Genomic DNA, 22,126 nt, shown 5'->3' with positions numbered 1-22,126 from the left:
CAGCTCAGCTCTGGGGAGACGGATGAGGCCCCATAAATGATGGGAAGTAGAGACTGCTTGAAGCTGGAGGTGCACTGGGGTCTGGCCAGGGGGCAGAGATGCTGGGTGGGGGCCAGAGGGCAGATAGGAGCTCTCGGCTGGCCGGTGGGCAGGCCGAGAGGAGCAAGTGGTGGTTGGGGGTGGAAGCCAGCAGTCTGGCGGGGTCTCGGAGCACAAGTGGAGCAGGCCGGGGTCTCTTCTGAGCATGGGCCCGGCTCCAGGGCACCATTGAAACTCAGGACTGCCCTAACGTCCCTGTGACCTGCCCATCCTACCCCCTTAAAATAAAAAGCCCCTTAGCCAGACATTAACTCCTCAATGCCCATTCCCTAAATTTGCCATAACCCCTTCAGCTCAATCTCACCCACATATCAATCAGCCTAGCACCCTCCTGTCCTTTCTGCCTACCCGCCTCATCTGTCTGTCTCTCTCCTTTTCTTGACACCTTTGCATTATCTTCACTCCAGGCAAGGCGGGGGGTGGGGCTTGCTCCGTATCTCCCATTTCTCTGGCTCCTTCTTCCTATGTTTTTGCTCTTGGGAGGATTTTCAGTCTTTGCATCATTTGGATCTTTGCCCTTTAACTGACCTTTTTCCTGATTGAATTTTCTCCTCTCCTTTGTGCTTCCCAATTATAATAAATGCATTCACCAGAATTTGAAAAGGTCAGCAGGAGCCTGAGTGGCTGGTTTAGCCCCTTCTGGAGCCTCATACTCCTTAGTTAACTCCTAGGTCAGGAAAGAGGAAGATAGGAGTGGGAGAGAGGGAGAAAGCATGCAGACTTCTCCTGGCTAACATGCATAGGGTTAAGATGTCTGATTTTGGGAGAAGTGGTGGTGCCATGTCCCCCACTCACAGTGGGGTGTCCCTGGTCCTCTATATATTGCTGGCTGCATAAAGTGAGCGTGGTGAGGATTAGCAGAGTGAGGGTTGTACAAATCATTTGCACAAGTCCCAGGAGGGCTAGAGGTGAAAAGGCTGGAGAATGGGAGAGCAGCCTAGTGGTTTCAGTATTGGCCTCCTAAACCCAGGGTTGTGAGTTCAATCCTTGAGGGGGCCATTTGGGGAACTGGAGGTTTAAAAAAAAAAAAGTGTCTGGGGATTTGTCCTGCTTTGAGAAGGGGGTTGGACTAGATGATCTCCTAAGGTCCCATCCAACCCTGATATTCTGTGACACCTCCCCCCACCACACACACACATAAAGCCATGGAGTGGGAGGAGAGATAAGGGGCTCCAAGGCATACATAGGTAGATCTCTCTCCAGACACACACACTAAAATTCTCCCAATGCAAACACAAATCCTGATCACAACATACACACTGACATCCCTCCAAACACACAAGATCTTACCATCAACTACACGTGCATGCTGATACCCCACACACTCACTGATTCTCCAGACACAAGAAACACACACTGATTCTCCTAAACAGGCATGTTAAAGCACACATTGACCACATATATAAACATACTGACACCCTCAAACAACTGACTATGCTTTATTGGCATGACAATCTATAGAAGTGTTGACAAAGTGTAATAGACACAGACTCTTCATATGTCTGTCAAAGGTTGGGTATAATCTGTTCCAGGCTTCACACAGTTCTTGAGGTTTGGTCCTCTTGTCATCAATGTCCATGCCAAATGCAATGACAGGTTGCTATATAGTGTGATGCTGTCCCTACCTTTTCTGTCTGTCTCCCAAAGTCAGGAAGAGTCTTTCCTCATTCCTTAGGAGATGAGAATTTGAGGAAATGGCTCTCTTGCTCCTTCATATTTCAGAGTTTGGAATGAAAAATGTCTTTCTGTTTTAGTCTCTCCTCTGTCAACTGTTGGTTGCACAGTTGCTCCCCTCTGGATTTAGACTATGTTTTGTGTTTAGTACTTTGTGGGAAAGGGAATACTTGCCTGTTGATACCCCCACAACCCCTCAGACACACACGCCTGACCCCTCTAGCCTCAAACACACACTCAAAGATTTACCGAAAACAAGCACAGATGCTTCCCCCAAGCACAGCTATTCCCATACAGAAACAGCCAGGGATTGATCCAAATAACAAATAGACATAGGGAATCAAACACCAAATACAGGGTGAAGCCCTTTCCTAGGCAAATCATACTCTCCTCTGATGGACACCCTGTCTCAATACATTTTGGCAATACTTGTATAGCTTGTCATGCCAATAAAATATGTAAAGTACTACTAAATTGGCACACACAAACACATTTTCATACACTGAAACATAAACATTTCCACAGACATCCCCAAATACACACAGCAACACATCCAAATACACACTCAGACGCACATACACATTGACACACAGAGCATGGACACTGATGCGTTCCCCCAAACACACACACTGACACACAGTACATCTGTCACCTACACACCCTGCCATGCATAAACACCCCCAGACACGCAAACAGTTCAGTTCACTACTTTAGAAGGATAACAACTGTTGCCCAAGTTTGATGTAGAGGATGACAAATAGATTCTGAAGATCTGAAGTTTGGGGAAAGGGGAGTCCAGTGAGGATATTAGAGAGAGGAAGATCCTAGTGGCATCAGAAGAGATCTAAAGTGGGCATCTGGTAGAGGAAGAGGGTATGGGAGAGTGGCAGTCCTGTTCTGGTAGAGCACTATGCTGAAAGTGTTGGGTGGAGGGTCTCCAGAGAAGGGCTGCTGCAGAGAGGAGGGGTCCAGGATTTAGAGGAGATATTGGGGAAGGGGGAGGGTTCCAGGGGTGACTCTTGGGAGGGTAATCCCTGGGTAATTTCTGCATGAGGCAAGGATCAGAAGATTCCAGAGGAGGGGAATGTCCTGGAGGTGGGATATTCTGGGTGGGTGTTGGGGGGTCTTTGGGGAGAGAGGAGATTACAGAGGTGAGGTTACAGGATTGGGAAGGGGGAGGAGATTTTGGAAGGTATATGAGGGAGAGGGCTCCAGGGGGCAGAGATGCTGCGAAGAAGTGAGTCCAGCAGGACGATTGTGGAGAGGGGCTTCCCAAGGAGTGGGTCGCGGGCTTCTGCATCACTCCCCCCAAGGACAGACCTTTCTGGCGTCTGACTTCACTGGCTAGCGCTCAAGCCACAAGTGACGGGTCCCTTGGAGACACCTCTCTCCATAGCAACGTAATCGCTTCCCGTTAAGATCCTGAGAATAAGCAGCAAGATGAGCGGGGGAAAGAGACAGACTGACTGAGCCCGGGGAGGGGTCGGGTCTTGCTGCAGGGAGCAGGAGGGCTCGGCAGCGGGGGGGCAGGTCTGTTGGGGGCCAGAGGGCGGGGGGTGGCTGGGATGTGCGAGGCACTGGGGGGCGGGAAAGGGGGAGCTCGAGGGCTGGGCGGGGGGCACTGGGGGGCGGGAAAGGGGGAGCTCGGGGGCGGGAAAGGGGGAGCTCGGGGGCTGGGCGGGGGGCACTGGGGGGCGGGAAAGGGGGAGCTCGAGGGCTGGGGGGGCGCTGGGGAGCGGGAAGGGGGGAGCTCGGGGGCTGGGCGGGGGCGCTGGGGAGCGGGAAGGGGCGAGCTCGGGGGCGGGAAAGGGGGAGCTCGAGGGCTGGGCGGGGGCGCTGGGGAGCGGGAAAGGGGGAGCTCGGGGGCTGGGCGGGGGACACTGGGGGGCGGGAAAGGGGGAGCTCGGGGCGGGAAAGGGGGAGCTCGGGGGCGGGAAATGGGGAGCTCGGGGGCTGGGCGGGGGCGCTGGGGAGCGGGAAAGGGGGAGCTCGGGGGCTGGGCGGGGGGCACTGGGGGGCGGGAAAGGGGGAGCTCGGGGCGGGAAAGGGGGAGCTCGGGGGCGGGAAATGGGGAGCTCGGGGGCTGGGCGGGGGCGCTGGGGAGCGGGAAAGGGGGAGCTCGGGGGCTGGGCGGGGGGCACTGGGGGGCGGGAAAGGGGGAGCTCGGGGGCGGGAAAGGGGGAGCTCGAGGGCTGGGCGGGGGCGCTGGGGAGCGGGAAGGGGCGAGCTCGGGGGCTGGGCGGCGGCGGGCAGAGGCAGGACCGAGGCTCTCGGGCTCCAGTCGCTCTGAGCTGCCCGCGGGGCCCCAGTCTCGGTTCTCCCGCCCCCCAGCCCTGCCTGCACAGCGAGCCGCGGCTGCGGCTGCTCGGCGGGCGGGCGGGCCGGCAGCCAGGGGGTTAACGGCAGCCAGCGAGGAGAGACAGAGGCAGGACGGGGCTGGCCCAGCCCTCGGCAGCTGTTTATTTCCAGACGGTCTCTGCTCTCCTGCAGCCCGGGCTCAGCCCCGCCGAGCCGCCCGGCCATGAGAGGCACCTGCCGCAGCCGAGCCCCCCCAGCGCCGGGCCCCTTCGCGCCGGCTGGCCCCCGGGCGTCCGCCCGCAAGGTGAGTTTGTGCCCGGGCGCCGCGGGGATGCGGCTGGATGGGCGGGGCTGGGGAGCGGGGCGCATCCCTCCCCGCGTCCTTCCTCCCCTGGCCCCGCGGCGTCCTGGAGCGCCCCTCACCTGGCTCCTGTCCAGCACCCCCAGCCCTGCGGGCCCCGCGCACGCCCGGAGACCTGTTGTGCTGGAGGGAGCGTGCAGGGGAGACCGGAGAGCCGAGGATTTGGACATAGGGGACGGGGAGGACAAATTGGAGAGGCAGAGAATCAACATACTTGTTACACATGGGGAGGGGGGGTCATCACAACCCAGCCCCTGGGTACCCGGGATCCGCACCCGCAGAGCATTACCATAGGGGCTCACACTCGCAGCTCCCAAATGCAGATCTGCGCCCAGTGCACAAGCACTGCCTTCACACCTCTGGCCCCAAGCACAGGGAAATCCATCCCCGAAAGGCACACACCTCTAATCGTTCCCCGGACAGTGGGCACCTGGGCACACTGGGATCTATGCCCTAGGACACTTGCATTGGGATTCCCATTGCCAGTCACTGAACACTTCAGGATCCTTATCCCAGTGCATTAACATTGGGTTAACACTCCCAGCACCTCAGCACCATGGGATCAACACGGTGGGTACTAGCACAGGATTCACAATCTAAGCTGGCACAGCATCCACAGACACTCATCACGCTGGATTCAAACTCTCAGCCTCCAAACACAGCTACATCCCACAGGATGTGGGATCCAAAAGTTCCCAGCCCCATGCGCAATGACAGTGGAATAGCCCAAGTGCATTAGTACCATGATTTCAACATCCCCCTAGCTCCCCAGGGCACTAGCGTTTGCAAGTCACACTCCCAGCCTCCTAACCCCACCCAAGTGCAGCAGAATCCACACCTTAAGGCAAATGCCTCCTGCCCCAGTTCTCTAACCTGGGATTCATACTTCCTGTCCTAAAAACCAGAGCAAATCGCACCTTGAGCCACTAGCACCACTATTTGCACTCCTACTGATTAAGTATGGTGGGATTGGCACTCTGGCACATTAGCCTTGAGATTCACACCGCCAATGCCCAGGCTCAGTGGAGTCTGCTGCTAGACACTACCACTGGGATTCACAGTCCCAGACCCCAGTCTGTCGAGGTTCTTATGCTGATGGCTGCCACCACAGTATCTGAACACTTCTCAGTGACAGCCATGATATCACTCTCTTCATTGCTGAGGGGTGGGTGGGTCATGCTCAGTTTTGGTTTGTTTTTTTTAAATTATTATAAAGAGGAGGAATTTGGAGTGGGTCAGGCTGGGCAAAGAGGGAGTTTGCCTTTAGCTCTCAATGAGGTGGTTAATGGGGAATGTTATTTTATCTGATTGTGAGGTCCATAGTCTTGGCCCAGCTCCTATGGATGTTCTGTTCCTCATAATCATGAGCCCTCTCCCCACACCCCACCCCCTGTTGACAATTTCACTATTTCAGTGGAAAGTATTTGTCATGTGAAGCCATAATTGCAGAGGGAGAGGTGATGGAGTGCTCATGTCACTGGGGTCAGTCCCATGGAGGGCTTTGAATATCAGGATGGAGAACCTGAATTGGGCTCTGTGTTCAACGGGGGCCCTGCGTGGGGTGCAGAGAACCAGGGTGATGCATTCCAGCAAAATGCATTGCCGAACAAACAGACTGATGCATTCTGAATTAGCCGAAGCTCTCTGAAGGTAACATGCTTCATTCCTATATAGAGTATTGCAACAGTCTTATTTAGATGTTACAAATATACAGATCACTATGGCCATAGCCAAGTCAGATAGAATTAGGTGCAATCTTTAGACCATCCCTGGCTACCTTCTTCCCACTAGCATGACCTATCTTGTATGTATTCAGCTTTAGCCAGTTGCTCATCTTTCAGATGTTGTTCACTGCAAGACATCAAGAAAGCTGTGAGATTTATAGTTTCCAAGGCCACAAGGGACCATTGTGATCATCTCATCTGACCTCCTGTATAGCATAGACCATAGAATTCCACCAATTTTATTTCCTGCATCAATCCCACAGCGTCTGGATGAGCTACAGCATATCTTATAGAAATATATCCATTTAAAGACATTCCACCACAGTCCTAGGTAAACTTGTCTATTGTGGGATCCTTATTGTTAAAAATTTGCACCTTATTTAAATTTGTCTGACTTCAACTTTCAGCAATTGGACTGTGCAGATAACAGCTGATGCAGAGTTGGCTATTATCTGCTTATTGCTGGCACCTCAGCCCTTGCCGTCTCTCTAGTTCTCTCTACAGTTTTATATTGAATAGGATAGCAGGGAGAATTGAGCGTTCTTGGCTCCCATCCATGAGAGGCATTGGCATGATAAACTGCATGCAACAGGATCTGCACTTCAGGACACTAGCAGTGGGAGTCATATACGCAGCATCCAAGAGGAGCATCATGTCAGGTTCAGGCTATTAACACAGGAATGCACGCTTCTAACCCATAAGTGCAATAGACTGCCCAGGGCATTAGTACTGAGAGGCATATTGCCAGTTCCTTGGCACAGTGGGATTCATGCTTTGTGGCACAAGCACCAAAATTTACACTCCCGGTTTCCAAGAACTGTGGGATCTCTGCCACAGGAAACCAGAACCAGTGAGTGAATGCAGCTGGCTACACAACCCAAAGTAACAGCACTGGGATTCACGTTCCCAGCCTCTAAGCACAATGAGATCTGTTCCTAGTTAATACATTAGCCCCAGTATTCACAGTCTAAGTCTGGGTGCATAGTGCGTGTAACGCTGCCTGCAGTGACTCAAGAACATGGTACCAACCTCAGGGCAGAGTGTTAGGAACCCAGGTGCAAATGCCAATTCAGTTGTGAGTTCTACACTTAGATTTCAGCAACTGAGTGTCAAGTGGAAACTCCTCAGGCACTTTAACAGCCGTATCATGGAGTCACAGACAATCCCCTTGGGTACACTTATCTATCTTGCCACCCAAGTGAGCCTACCTCTGTGATAGATGGTCTCTTACACCAAGAATCACAGCAGTATTCAGGCTACTCTCAGTCCCAAAGGACCAGTCACTTACCCCAGGTCAGTTGCACATTAGATCTCCCACCAAAGACAGCACTTGGAGCCAATCTTACAGTAAACTATATACAGATTTATTAAATAGGAAAGGGAAATTAAAGAGTTATTTACAAGGATAAAAAGCAAGTAAACATAGATACACAAATGAGTTACAGTCTTACGTTTCATCAGGTAATAGAAGCTTCTGTAATAAGCAAACTCTATATGTCCGTTAGGGCTAACCCAGGCTGAGCAGCTGGGGATCTCTTGCTTATGCCTAGAAACACCGCCCCCCGTGAGCCCAAGCTGCATAGAGATCCCAAGTTCCTTTTGTTTGGGGTTTTTATTCCCCTACGGACATATGCTCTAAGTTGCAAATTTAGCTGATAGAAGGAGTCCACTTGCATGACTCTTCTTCACAAGGAGAAGGGCAGAACAGTAAACGTTTATCCTTTTGTTGATGGTACACAGGGAAATTACAGTCTCAACATCCCATAATAGTCCATCTGGTATTGATGGACCTTTCCTTTTGGAAAGGCTGTAACACCCTTCTGTTGAAGATCAGCAGCTTACACTAATTGATGTCTCTCTCCTGTATGGGGTTTACACAGTTCAGAGGTTCACAATACAACTGCTCAAATATTGCCTTACAATATGAGTAGGGCCCTACCAAATTCGCGGCCATAAAAAAATGCATCATGGACCATGAAATCTGGTCTGCCCCCATGAAATCTGGTCTTTTGTGTTTGTACCCTATACTAAACAGATTTCACAGGGGAGACCAGCGTTTCTCAAATTGGGGGCCCTGACCCAAAAAGGAATTGCAGGAGGGTTGCAAGGTTATTTTGGGGGGGCTCATGGTATTGCCACCCTTACTTCTGTGCTGCCTTGAGAGCTGGGTGACTGGAGAGTGGCAGCTGTTGGCCAGGCACCCAGCTCTGAAGGCAGCACCCCGCCAGCAGCAGCACAGAAGTCAGGGTGGCAATACCATACCATGGCACCCTGACTTCTGCGTTGCTGCCTTCAGAGCAGGGTGGCCCAAGAGGGGCGGCTGCTGACTGAGGCCCAGCTCTGCAGGCAGCAGCACAGAAGTAAGGGTGGCAATACACCATACCATGCCATTCTTCCTTCTGTACTGCTGCTGGCAGCAGCTCTGCTTTCAGAGCTGGGCTCCCAGCCAGCAGCCGCTACTCTCCAGCTGCCCAGCTCTGAAGGCAGCACCGCCATCAGCACAGAAGTAAGGGCAACAGTACCGCAACCCTCATCCCAAATAACCATGCAACCCCTTCCCCCCACAACTCCTTTTTGGGTCAAGATGCCTACAATTACACCACCTTGAAATTTCAGATTTAAATAGCTGAAATCATGAAATTTATGATTTTTAAAATCCTATGACTGTGAAATTGACCAAAATGGACTGTGAATTTGGTAGGGGCCTAATATGGGATACAGATGTTGTGAGATTAATGAATGCAGCAACTCACAAGCATTCAATAGAGACTAAACATCCTTATAATTCTAATAGTAGTATTTTAACAATGCTAACACACAGGTGAGCCAGACTGATTCCAGTGGTGTGTTTGTCAGTCTTCAGGTGAGACAAGGGGACCAGGGCATGAACTAGAATCTGGTCTGCCAGCATCAGAGTGGGATCCCCACCCAAGGGCACCAGAACTCCTGCTTCCAGCCCCTGGGTAAAGCAGGATTCAGACTCCCAGCTCATGAGCACAGGAAGATCTGCACCTGAGGGTACCAGCCTGGGAGTCACATTTCCTGCTGCCAGAGGCAATGGCATCCACACCCCCAGGACATTAGGGCTGGAATTCACACTTTCATGCACACAGGTATTGTGCTACAGGGTGCAAGCACCAGGATTTGCATTCCCAGATCTTTAACACAGCCTGAGGCACTAACACACAAATTCAAACTTACAGCCCCTAAGCACAGCAGGATCTGCATTAGAGGGCATTAGCACTGGGATTCATGCGACCTGCACCTAAACTCTCACTCGTGCTGGGATTCCACTCCCAACATCCCCTCCCAAGTATAGGTGGAATGATGCTTCAGTTCACTAGCACAGAGATTTACACTCCCATCCTCTATGTAGGATTCCCACCCCAAGGACAATAGCAGTGGGATTCCTACTCCCAGCCATTGAGTGCAGAAGGATCTGCACCACAGAGCACTACCTCTGGAATTCACATTCCCAGCCCCTAAACACAGCAGGATCCTTATTCTGGGGCCCTAATGTCTAGTGCAGTCTGGGCAGGTGGTAAGCTGCACCTCAGAGGACTATTGCTAGGATTCACACCCCAACCTCCTGAGCCTGGTGGCACATTAGCAGGACATTAGCACTGGGTTTCACACTTTATTCCCAAAATACAAAGGGGTTCATACCCTGGGGCACTAGCATCAGGGTTTGCTGCTAGTCTCTCAAGCATGTTTAATCTTCTAGGGCAACGTGATAATAATCCAGATAACCTGGGTTCTGACAGGAATCCTTTGGGCTCTGCAAGAATCTCACCCCGTCTTTGGGCTGAGCTGCATTTAAACTCCTTTCATGCGAGTACTAGATCCCCTGTATCCATCACAGCTTGGGAGTAATATAACCCCTGCATCAATGAGATGCAGTGGCAAGAATGGCTACTGATCTCCCCCATTTTCATATCCAGGGGAACCAGGGCCAGCTCCAGGGTTTTTGTCGCCCCAAGCAGCAAAAAAAAAAAAAAGCTGCAATCAGGTCTACCGCCGCCACTTCAGTCTTCGGAGGCAATTCAGCGGCTGGTCCTTTGCTCCGAGAGGGAATGAGGGACCCACCAGCGAATTGCCGCCGAAGAGCCAGACGTGCCGCTCCTCTTGGTTGGCAGCCCCAAGCACCTGCTTGCTGGGCTGGTGCCTGGAGCCAGCCCTGAGGGAAACCCCAGGTTCTCTTCACAGGGTGATCCTGTCACGTGTGGGAGAGGGAGAGATTGCATTAGCAGATGGATGAGATTTTTTTTCCTCTGTGAACCTGGTTTAAATATTTAGCAGAAGTGACCTAAAAATATCCCCACATAACATATTAGGGAGGGCATCTCCCTTGTCCCACAGCTTGTATGACACTTGTTACCTACCAATAGGAAGGGACTTTCATTTAAAAGGGTGGGGGAGGGAGGTTGCTTTTAATTAATGATATGCCTGGGGGAGACTAAACAGGAGGAGATGGCAAAAACCTCCGAAGGGCTCTGTGGAGCTTGGGCAACAGATTGGACCTCGAGTCAGCCCTGGCAGGACATTCTCCATGCTCAGTCATTCATGAGCTTCACCCAGACATACGCACACACAGGCTGTTTTCCACCCCTCCACAGGGTACCAAGACAGAGCATCAGGGAGCTATCAATGGGTCAGTCTGTCTCTCTCTCACACACACACTAGGGTGACCAGATGTCCAGATTTTATAGTGACAGTCCTGATTTTGGGGTCTTTTTCTTATATAGGCTCCTATTACCCCCCACCCCCTGTCCCAATTTTTCATGCTTGCTGTCTGGTCACCCTAACACACACAGACACCCATTGACCCTTGGGTTACTATTATGTAGCGACCACAAAGAAATTTGCAGAGTATTCATATTGATTTTCTGTGTAAAGGTTTTGCTTTATAATGGACTCTCAGTGTCAGGCACCTCCTCACCCCCCACATCTCAGAAAAGAGTCTGGGACTCCACTGGGCACTCCCACTGCTTAGAGGGAGGGGCCTGAGAGATGGAGCATCTCAAGGGCATGAAAGGTAGCAACACCATGCCTCCTAGTGCCAGGCTAAAATGTAGGGAGAATGGGCATGGCCAGACTATAAATCCAATCAACAAAGTCAGCCCGTAGTTTACTAATATCTATGCTAGGTAACAATATTTCAATAGAGAAAGTGGGAAAGAGTGGCAGAAAAGAGGGTGTGTCTGTGAGAGAGAGAGAGACAGAGAAAGAAAAGAGACCTGGAACAGAGTGTATGGAAAAGCTAATTTCATGTTAGCCAATGGGAATGTAAACACTAAATATTTGATGGGCACACTTTTGCTCTTAAATTCTTTAGCGGGTCTGGACTTTTGTAGATGATTCACTCTCACTTTCATAATTTTCTTTATCACTGTTGTTTTTTTCCCATTTTCTCTTTCTTTGTCTGACACACAATGGAAGAGTCTCTTTTTTTAATAACTGCATTACTCACTCCACACTATAAACAAACATAGGAATGAAAATTCCAACTTGTTCTAGTGACAAGCAAACAAAGATACTGAATTCCTCTCTTGACCTTCAGACACAGCAGTCTCTGGGGAAACTGTGTTGTGTGTGTGTGCACATGCATGAGTGTTTGTGACTAAGTGTGTGCATATGCCCTTGTGTGTATTTTTGTGCATTGTGTGCATGTAGGGGAAGGAGGGTATGCCTATGTGAGTCTGCAGCTTGTGTGTATTTTCAAGATGGGTGCCTGTGGGCTGTGTGGACTGAGGAGCCTCAGCAGAGCTGTTTGTTGGGGCCCAGGCCATGAATAGCCAGGGATGATTGAAGGCTGCACATCAGTACTGAGGGACACCAGGAATGGTGGAGATGAGCTTATTTAGTCTATGGAAGAGAAGAATGAGGGGGGATAGCAGCCTTCAACTACCTGAAGAAGGGTTCCAAAGAGGATGGAGCTCGACTGTTCTCAGTGGTGGCAGATGACAGAACAAGAAGCAATGGTCTCAAGTTGCAGTGCGGGAGGTCTAGGTTGGATATTAGGAAAAACTATTTTACTAGGATGGTGTTGAAGCACTGGAATAGGTTAACTAGGGAGGTGTTGGAATCTCCATCCTTAGAGGTTTTTAAGGTCAGGCTTGACAAAGCCCTGGCTGGGATGATTTATTTGGTCTTGGTCCTGCTTCAAGCAAGGGGTTGAACTAGATGACCTCCTGAGGTCTCTTCCAACCCTAATCTGCTAAGATTCTATGATGTGCACTGAATCTCCTTTTTTTTTTTTTTGTCTTTTAGTGAAGAATATGAGACGAGGTGGTTGCTGAGTGAAGAAACTGTTGCCTCTGCTATGGAGTCAGGTACCTGGTAAGTTCACAACTTCCAAAGTTAACTAATAATGTAGAAGGCACAACACAGAATGGGAAAGGAGCACTGGCAAGTGGGGAAGCTCCCAGATACTCCCATCACAGCCTTTCCTTGCAAGAGCCACCATAGGAAGGGGATAGGAATGCTGGCTGTGATGGGAGCTCTCAGTAACTCCAGTCCTGGAATCTCCCAGCAGGAGGTGCTCTTCTGATCTCTCTCACTCTCTCTCTCTCCCCACAGTGTAATGCTCCCACTGGTTTCCTGCCTCCATTCCCTGCAGCTCTGGACCGTCCTGCTTGTGGCCTTAGCAGCCTCTTCACACGGCGTCTGGTCACTTCGTTCCCGGAGTCCCCTTGCTCCTCGGCCACTCTGTGCCCGTCGCAGCCCCTTAGCTGCCAGGCCTGTTTGCATTTGGGACAAGATCTCACCGTCAGAGAGAGACTCTCGCTTCATCACACTGCGCCAGCGATTTCTGATGCCACGGGACGGGGAGCTGCGTCATGTGATGCGGCTGAGGCGCCAGGCCCCAGGGGCCCGGCCTGCCACCCCCTCTGGGTTTGAGGAGGGGCTGCCTTCATCCCAGTACCCCTGGGCCATTGTATGGGGCCCCACAGTGTCAGATGAGGATGGAGGTGACCCCAACTCAGCCAATCCAGGCTTCCCACCTCTGGGTTACACCTTTGTTTCACCACATGGGATGGCGACAGCACAACCCAACTCCCACTCACTGCTGCACAATGCGGGGCTCAACCTGCGGGAGACCCCCGCCACACTGAGGCCATTCTTGTTTGGGCCCCGGGGGGAAGGTAAATCTGCTCCACATCTCTTTCACCCTGTTCCTTATGGCACCTCCTGCTGGGAAAGGCCAGGAGTGCACTTTGGGGGGGGAGGGCTCCACACACCAAGCCCTCCTGCCCCTTTCCCTGCAGTGCCTTTGGCTGGATGCCAAATGTGGCTCTCACACACTCTCTCTGTCTCTCAGGTGTGGATCCTCAGCTGTATGTTACTATCACAATCTCCATCATTATTGTCCTAGTTGCCACTGGGATAATATTCAAGTTCTGGTGAGTGAGGTTTACGGGTGTGGATGTCGTCCACTTGGTCATCTGCAAGACTGCTCTGGGAGTGAGTGGATTCCACTAGTTCTGAGGGCTCATAGGGCCAGAGACACTGCTTGGACTTGGGGGGAGGGGCTTTAGGGACAAGGATCTCACTGTGCTCGGGCTGTGTGCATGAGGAAGGTTTGGACATGGACCCCACTGTTCTCAGGGTTCTGGGTGTATCAGGGGCTTAGGGGCACAGACCCCACCATTCTCAAGGTTCTGGGTACCTTAGGGGACGAGGCCTCCCCCCGTCTCAGTGACTCTCTCTCACTGCAGCTGGGACCGTAGTCAGAAGCGTCGTCGTCACTCTGGCCAGCGGAGTGGGGTGCAGCAGCAGGAAAGTCAGCAGCCACTCACAGACCTGTCGCCCACCACAGTCAGCATCCTGGGACCCTACGGAGACACACTGATCCCAACACCTGAAACGGAGGAGCCCAGGCAGGTCCAGGAGGGTGTAGAGAAACTGGGGGGCCAGGGGAAGAGCAGGACCTTCCAGCTCAACCGGTGAGTGACAGAAAGGAGGAGAGTGAGATGGGGGTAGAGACAGGGGAAGAGAGGGAGGATGAAAAGAACGCTGGAACAGCAAGAGACAGAGGGAGAGAGAGTGCAATTCTCTGATGAATGTCTTTGAAGCCCAGGGCAAAGGGAGATTGTTTAGTGGGGGAACCAAGTGGGGAAAAGAGCGAATCTGGGGAAGGGAGCTGTCCAGTGCTCAGTGGTCTGTGAGCCCGGGTTGTCCTGTCTCTAAGGGAAGGGCCTGGAGCCCTGTCACTTGAGATGCTAGGAAATAGGAACCTTGGGGAGAGGGCGGGGATAGGAAACAGTCCTAGCCAGGAAGGGAAAGGGCAGAGGTGAAAGTAAGCCAGTACACCCTGGAAAGGTGTACCGGCAAGAGCCAGTTTGCCATACCAGGATGGTCTGGCTTCCCCAGGGGGCAATTTAAAGGACCTGGGGCTCCCAACAGGGGCTAGCACCCCAGGCCCTTTAAATTGCCACCAGAGCCCCACTGCTGGAGCCCTGGGGTAGGGCTTCGGGGCTCTGGGGGCTATTTAAAAAGTCTGGGGCTCTGGCTGCTTCTACCGCCCCAGCCCTTTAAATAGTTGCCAGAGCCCCACCACCACTACTCCAGGGCTCCAGAGGCTATTTAAAGGGCCGGGGCGGTAGAAGCAGGGGCGCCCTGGGACCTTTAAATAGCCCCCAGAGCCCAGGGGTAGCGAGGGGCTCCAGGGGCTATATAAAGGGCCTGGGGCTCCAGCTGTCTCTGCCGCACCAGTCCTTTAAATAGCCGTGGAAGCCGCGCCACTTCCCCAGGGCTCCTCAGCTATTTAAAGGGCTGGGGCGGTAGAAGCAGGGGAGCCCTGGGCCCTTTAAATAGTCCCCAGAGCCCTGGGCTGCTGCTACCCTGGTCGGGGGGCACTTACCTTACAGGGTGGGCTGGGGCTGACTCTGACTCCCTCAGCCACGCCTCTTCCATCCTAGGCCACGCCCCTTCCAGGGGCCAGAGCTGGCCCCAGCATACCAGTAAGTCACTGGACTTACTTTCACCCCTGGGAGAGGGGGACCTGAGAAGGCATCTTCCATCTCTGATTCTTTTTATTTCACTCCCTTTTTCCCCCCAGGATCCCACTGGTAAATCTGTGAGAGCAGCGGAGCTGGCTTCCACAACCCCTCTTGTCACATCCAGGGAGTATTCTGTTGTCTCTGCTACACCAGGAATGATTTGTTTGTGTCACAACTTTCCACCACTGTCATTTACTTAACTATCACAGGATGTACTCAGGCAATGGACAGACTGGACCTCACTGGTCCTATGCTGCGGGGGAGAGAAAGCATGGGGGTAACCCACAAGACGGAGTGACAAAGGAGTGGGGGGCACAAGAGCAGTTGGTGTTGTGAAATCTAAACCTCCTGACCCTCCCCCAACATATACACACACACTTTGATCTCTGAGGATAACCCACCAGTGCATGCCTAACATGGGGGTAGGGGAGGTGGAGATGCAGGGTCCTACCCCCAGTCCCAACCCCTCTGTTTGTTCCTTCCTGTGTCGTGTGCTTTGAAGTATCTTTTGACTAGCTGGAGCTCCGTGGTTGCAGAATTCCCAGCCTTAGGCAGGAATTCCAATGGAGTGGGGGGGGGTTGTCTTCTGCTAAGGCCTTGACCTCTCCTGAGGGATCCAGGTGCTGGCAGCAGCTAGTGGTGCGTGTTAGGAAGACCTCACTCAGCACCTGCCCCCCATTCCCTGGAGGAACCTTGCCTCTCCCTCTGTCAGTTCTGTCTTTTTGTTTTCTCTTTCTCCCAATGTTCCTCCTCCTCTCTCTGTCTCTTCCTCTATCACCCGGTCATCATCATCTCTCTCTCTCACTGGGAAAGGCTGCAGAATAGTTTCTGTGCTCACCCTGCTTCCAGGCACTCAGATCTCTTTGACCCCACCTCACCAAGATTTGGTCTCCACTCCAAGGTGATGTTTTCAGAAAACTTGAGGCAAAATCCTCTGGCTATTTTGTAGTTCAGGAAGTATGAAAAACAAGCCTGAGCAAGGTAACTGCCCTGCGTACAATCCTGTGCAAGTCTTTTATAGGGCTACTGCAAAAGCAGTTGAAGCATGACACATGAAGATGGATAGCTGGGAACTGGGGCACTGGCTAGGTGTTGGGTGGGGAAGTGGTTTGGATTTAACAAAGGTCTGATGATGGTTTCAGCTGAGACTTCTATCAGGACCCAAGCATCCCAAATGGGGTGAGGAAAGGGCAGCGGAGGCAGTGAGGGACTGGCAAAGAAGGGACCCACCCTGTCTATGTTGCAAAAGGGAGCAGTTCAGAGGCCAAATATGGGAATGTTTTGAGGGTGCTATATACCATTCAGTTATTCCTGGACTGCCCCCAGCCTGTCAGACAGCACTTGTGAGAGATGAAGAGAAGGACAGACAGAGGTGGGATATTCACAGGCAATTAGGATGAGGCCGAATACCTAGGACACAATGGCTATGTCATCACTGCCAGAAAAGGTGTGTTTGTACAATCCTAGTGGACACAAAGCTCTGGAGTCTGTCACGATGGAGCTAGTTGAGGTCAACTATTGTTTGGGTGTATAACATTGACCTCATCTACCTATCTTGCAGTAAATAGTGCCTGTGCCTTGTCCCCACTAGGATTTTACAGTGAGCTAGCCACGAAAGCTCATGCTCCAATATGTGTTAGTCTATAAGGTGCCACAGGACTCTTTGCTGCTTTTGCAGATCCAGACTAACACGGCTACACCTCTGATACTTTTCTAGTATAGATGAGGCTTAAATTTAGGTTATCAAATCTTCAATCCATTTACCTGATGAGCTAAGGATGACTGTTCTGCCTTCCCATTTGCAGCAAGAAATTACATAAAACATATTTGTGGCACATACTGCTAATTCAGTGCATGCTGAGTGTTTTAGAGAATTTACAAGCTCTGCTGGCAAGAGGTGTGTTAGTAACTCAAGTGAAATGTTTTTGGCAAATAGTAATTTCACCAAAAATGCATTTTTGGAGCATGAAAATGATTTGCAAATCCAGTTTGAATTAAATGAATAATTTTGACTAAAAAAAGAAAAAGTTTAACAATTTTGAAATGTTTTGGTTTGACTTTTCAAAATGGCTTTTCATTTTCAAATTTGGCCAATTTGAGAAGAGTGAAAATGTTCTGAAAATGGCCAGATAAAAATGAAATGCCCTCCCCTCCCCACAAGTATATCATTTTGAGTCAACTACAACAGTTTGGTCTATGCAAAATGACTTTTTTCAGATTTTCAACTGGACTTTTTTTTTTTTTTTTTGTAGATTGGCTTCAGTCTGACTTAAACTGAATATTTTTTCTGATTTGGCTTCCCAAACTGAAAAAATCTGTTTTTTGCTCACTTATGTTTGTGAGCTCTGCAAGCTCTCAGTATACTGATTTCCTTTATTTAAAAGAAAAGAAACAAACCTAGGAAATTGAAATGCAAAAACTTTGTGACTACAGCTTTAAATTGGCACAAAAAATCAGTAAATGCAGAAGAGAAGTCTCCTGTAGCAACATTACCTCAAATATATTGCACATGTAAAATGTGTTCTTAGTCTAATTTTTCTAACTAAATATTTAGTTTAATATGCTACTGTTAGTATCATTCACTAGCTCACCTGAAACATACAGGATGTGCTATACAATCAAATTAACTGTCCTGAACAAACTTTCTCTGCTGCATTTTAGCACTTTAACTGAACAATCAAAATGTGTTACCAAACCTTCTTGCATTTGGTAAATAATCTCACTGAGCCTGATTCTTCCCTGCCTGGAGCCTTATGAAGTAACCATTTCAGCTGTGTACACTGAGGCTGAAACACTCCCACATCAAATTGTGCACTTGCTCATGCCCAGTTGGCACAGGTGTAAATGACAATACAAGGCTGGGAGAACCAGGCCTTCTGTCTCTCTGGATCTAGCAGTTTTCCCCTTCCCCACAGATGAGTTGAGTCCTGCAGTAGGAAATCCTGACTGGACCCTGGCCTGCGCTCCAGATCCCCTAGCACACATCAGTCAATGTTTCCTTGCAGGCTCAGCCCTGCCTCAGGCAGGCAGAGTCAGAGAGATAGCAACAGGCCAGCTTCTTTCACTGCCTGCCAGTCCTCACTTCCTTGGCCTGCTGTTTTTCTTACCTATCTTTTCCCCTCCTCCTACTCTCACTTCACCCTCCCACCCCACGCATCTCTTGCCTCCTGCTGTTTCAGTCTCCCCCTTCTTTTCTTGTTCGCTCTCTCCTGCTCCGTCTTGTTCTGTTTCTTCCCCCACCCATCTCTTTCTATTCTTCCCTTTTGTCTTCCCCCTTGACTTGCTCTCCCTCTCCCCCACCCCTGTGCGCTGTGATATATATTTTTGTAGGATTATCTTCTCCTTGTGGTGAAATATTCAGTTCTTGTGGGATGTAAGTTTCAACATTTTTAAATAAACCTTTACAAAATACTGAAAACAAAATTGCTACAGTTGTGTATGGTGTCACGGCAGGGAGCCCAAGAGGGCCATCACGCCAGGGAGACTGGGATGGGGGCATCACACGTACAATCCTCTGTCCTGGGCCATAGAGGAGGCAGAATTCAACCCCATTCAATCCTGGGCTTCAGCCCTCTCCTCTAACACACATGCATTGCTCCCTGCTCTTGTGGGATCTCCTGCCTTCCATGCAAAATACCCTCTCTCTGCCACGGGATGCAGGCTCCATGTTCAGTCCCAGGGTTGTTGTTTTGCGTGTTACATGCAATTTCCCAGCAATGTTCATGGACTTTTCCTTGCATGATGATTTCTGATTAAAGCAGAATGACAGTAAGAGGAGAGACAGAAAAATTGAAAGAAAGGGAGGAAGATGGAGATATGCTGGGAGCAGAAAACTCGCTTGCTTTGTTCCCCTCAGCTGCCTCCGCGATTTCTATTTACGGCCTTGCTACCTCCCCTCCTGGCCACGCTGCTGCTGTTGCTGGTTTCCAGGGCTGCTCTGTAATTAAGCATCCTTGTATCCTTGTACTCCCCCACTTTATTAACTCTGGCAGTGATCACTGGAGGGGTGGCAGAAGCATGTGGGGGAAGAGGAAGGCTGCAAACCACAGCAACATGTTGTGGCAGATTTAGATGGTTATTTTCCCTGGCTACTGTCCTAGGGCCTCTACCCATTGGAGATAGACCCAGGCCCACAAGTTACTGTCCTGGGGCCCCTTCCCGCTGGGGATGGGATGCAGTCCCCACCTCAGTTACTGTCCTGTCCTGGGTAGGATGGGACACAGCCCCCCATTGCTGTCCTGGGTCCCCTTCCCACTGGGGATGGACTCCTCCACACCTCCAGTTACTGTCCCAGGACCCCTTTCCACTGGGCCATTCAGGGGCCTCCACCTGCTGGAGATGGGAACGTGGATCCCCCGGTTAGTGTCGCCATGGCCGCTTCCCACTGGAGATAGGACCCAGGCTCCCCAGTTACTGTCCCACAGCCTTAACCCACTGGAGATAGGATTCAGGCCCCCTTAGTTACTTTCACAAGGTTCTACCCAGTGGAGATAGTAACTGGGAGACTTGTGTCCTGTCCTGAGTCCTCCACCTGCTTGAGATGGAATGTTAGCTTCAGACCCCACTCCTGCCCTAAAGTTCTATATGCTGGTTTAGGAGCAGATGTTTACTCACTCCATGACTCTCAGCTTCTCTGTGAAATCCCTTCTCTAATCAAACACATATTAAGAGCTCGGAGAAGGAGATGCCTGAGGGGATTCCATTGAAGATGTTCTAGATTCTCTTTCCTGAAAAAGCCTCCCAAACTCAACTGTTATTTAAGGATGGCTTATAAAAACCCCAGCTAAAACCATCACTGCTCCAGCTCTGCCTTCTTGGGCATCAGCTGATTTTTCCCCTGCTGTCCTCTCAGCTGGAGCTAACCTGCAGGGACTCAGTGAAATATTCCTCTGCTCCATTAGCGCCTGTTCTCCACAAAACAGATGCCCTTTCGACACCCTGCCTCATTCACTGGCTTATGGCTGTTCCCTCATAAGTCCTTGCCATACCCCATCTGCATTTCTGATTCCCCACACCTCACTTCCTACTCCACCTCCTCTCCCACTCCCTTTCTTCTTCCAGCTAGTAACTAGAAGAGGAAACATCTTAAACGTGGAGGAAAAAAGGGAAGAAATAATTCTGAACATTGCACTTCAAAAGCACACCCAAAAATCCAACCCCCAAACCTTCACTAAATTGATAAGAAGCTAAACATGCACAGTGTGTGTTAGGATGATACACCTCTACCCCAATATAATGCTGTCCTCAGGAGCCAAAAAAAAATCTTACTGCATTATAGGTGAAACTGTGTTATATCAAACTTGCTTCGATCTGCCAGAGTGCGCAGTCCCCTCTCCTCCGGGAGTGCTGCTTTACCATGTTATATCCGAATTCATGTTCTATCAGGCCGCGTTATATTGGGGTAGAGATGTATATAGTGTCTTCCTTAGATTTAAAGTTCCCCAGGGCACACACAGGTCAGAATGGGTCGGCTCATGGTAGCTCAGGCAGCCAGTACTTTCTCTGCTGGGTGCTTTTTTGTCTCACAATCTGAACTTCAATTTACAACAACGATACAAACATTTTCCAGAAGTGGCCACTGATCTGGGGTGCTCGGCATGGGGCCTGGTTTTCAGAGATGAGCAGTTTCAGCTCCCACTGACTTCAGCGTGGGATATGGGTGCTTCTAAAACTCCCGCAAACTGGGACACCTCATTTGAACTGACTCTAGCCCTAAGTTGCAAAGAAAAGCTTCAGCGTGTAACTGTGTCTGCAGAAAGCCTGAGGTTATGGCTTCACTGCAGAGTTCACTTGAGTGTCTGGACTCGCATTACTTCTCTCAGGTTAGCCGAGCTCAAGCAACAACTGCCAGCCTGTGAAATAATACTTCACTACTGTGTCCATACTGGCACTGCAATCACTCATGGTTGGCACTAAAGGGTAAGTCAAGACTGTCATGGCTTCACTGCTCTGGTACCCATGATAGCTATGTTATAGCCCGTGATTGCAGTATAGACATCTGAGACACATCCCATGTTCATTAACAGTCATGTAATAAGCAGAGTCACACTATGAATTCTTTCACTGTGGAAGAATGCACTGGAAAACTAGTGACACATGCCTGCATCCACATTGCAGCATTGGTATGTTAGCAGCTGACAAAGCTGGGCTCATGCCAGCTTTAGCCTAAATCCACCTGGCCATCCAACTTGAGTTCAAAGCACCACCACACTTGAGTTTTTGTGTGCAGACTAGAGTCAAGTTTACGGTTGCCAACCCTCCAGGAGTGTCCTGGAGTCCTCAGGAATTAAAGATTATGTCATGTGATGAAACCTTGAGGAATAGTCAAGCTAGGGGCAATACACAAGACATATCTGGCTTCAAGACTAAGCTTGATAAGTTTATGGAGGGGATGGTATGATGGGATAGCCTAATTTTGGCAATTAATTGATCTTTGATTATTAGCAGGTAAATATGCCCAATGGTCAGTGATGGGATGTTAGATGGGGTGGGATCTGAGTTACTACAGAGAATTCTTTCCTGGGTGCTGGCTGGTGAGTCTTGCCCACATGCTCAGGATTTAACTGATCGCCATATTTGGGGTCGGGAAGGAATTTTCCTCCAGGGAAGATTGGCAGAGGCCCTGGAGGTTTTTCACCTTCCTCTGCAGCATGGGGCATGGGTCACTTGCTGGAGAATTTTCTGCATCTTGAGGTCTTTAAACCACGATCTGAGGACTTCAATAACTCAGACATAGGTTAGGGGTTTGTTACAGGAGTGGGTGGGTGAGATTCTGTGGCCTGCATTGTGCAGGAGGTCAGACTAGATGACCTTAATGGTCCTTTCTGACCTTAAGTCTATGAATCTATAACTCAGGGTGGTACATTTTGCAGTGAACATGAGCCCTGAAACAAGCCTTTGTAGTATGTCAAATAATAGAACTTGAGTAGGTACCATCGTTCCATTTCCAATCTGGTCCTGTATTCTGA

The 22,126-nt window shown here is 50.5% G+C and overlaps 1 protein-coding gene across 1 annotated transcript; it reads left to right on the top strand.

The window, feature by feature from the left end:
- Positions 1-4,299: 4,299 nt before the first annotated feature.
- Positions 4,300-16,577, top strand: PIANP (PILR alpha associated neural protein). The gene is made up of 6 exons (XM_030535796.1): positions 4,300-4,375; positions 12,427-12,495; positions 12,736-13,301; positions 13,478-13,559; positions 13,875-14,102; positions 15,218-16,577. The coding sequence occupies exons 2-6, from the start codon at positions 12,479-12,481 to the stop codon at positions 15,237-15,239; spliced, it is 915 nt and encodes a 304-aa protein (XP_030391656.1). The 5' UTR covers positions 4,300-4,375; positions 12,427-12,478; the 3' UTR covers positions 15,240-16,577.
- Positions 16,578-22,126: the final 5,549 nt, after the last annotated feature.

This window comes from Gopherus evgoodei, chromosome 1 (genome assembly GCF_007399415.2).
Source record: "Gopherus evgoodei ecotype Sinaloan lineage chromosome 1, rGopEvg1_v1.p, whole genome shotgun sequence".
Classification (NCBI taxonomy): Eukaryota; Metazoa; Chordata; order Testudines; family Testudinidae; genus Gopherus; species Gopherus evgoodei.
Note: the sequence above shows the minus strand (reverse complement) of the source record. Positions and strands in the feature narration are given on the sequence as shown.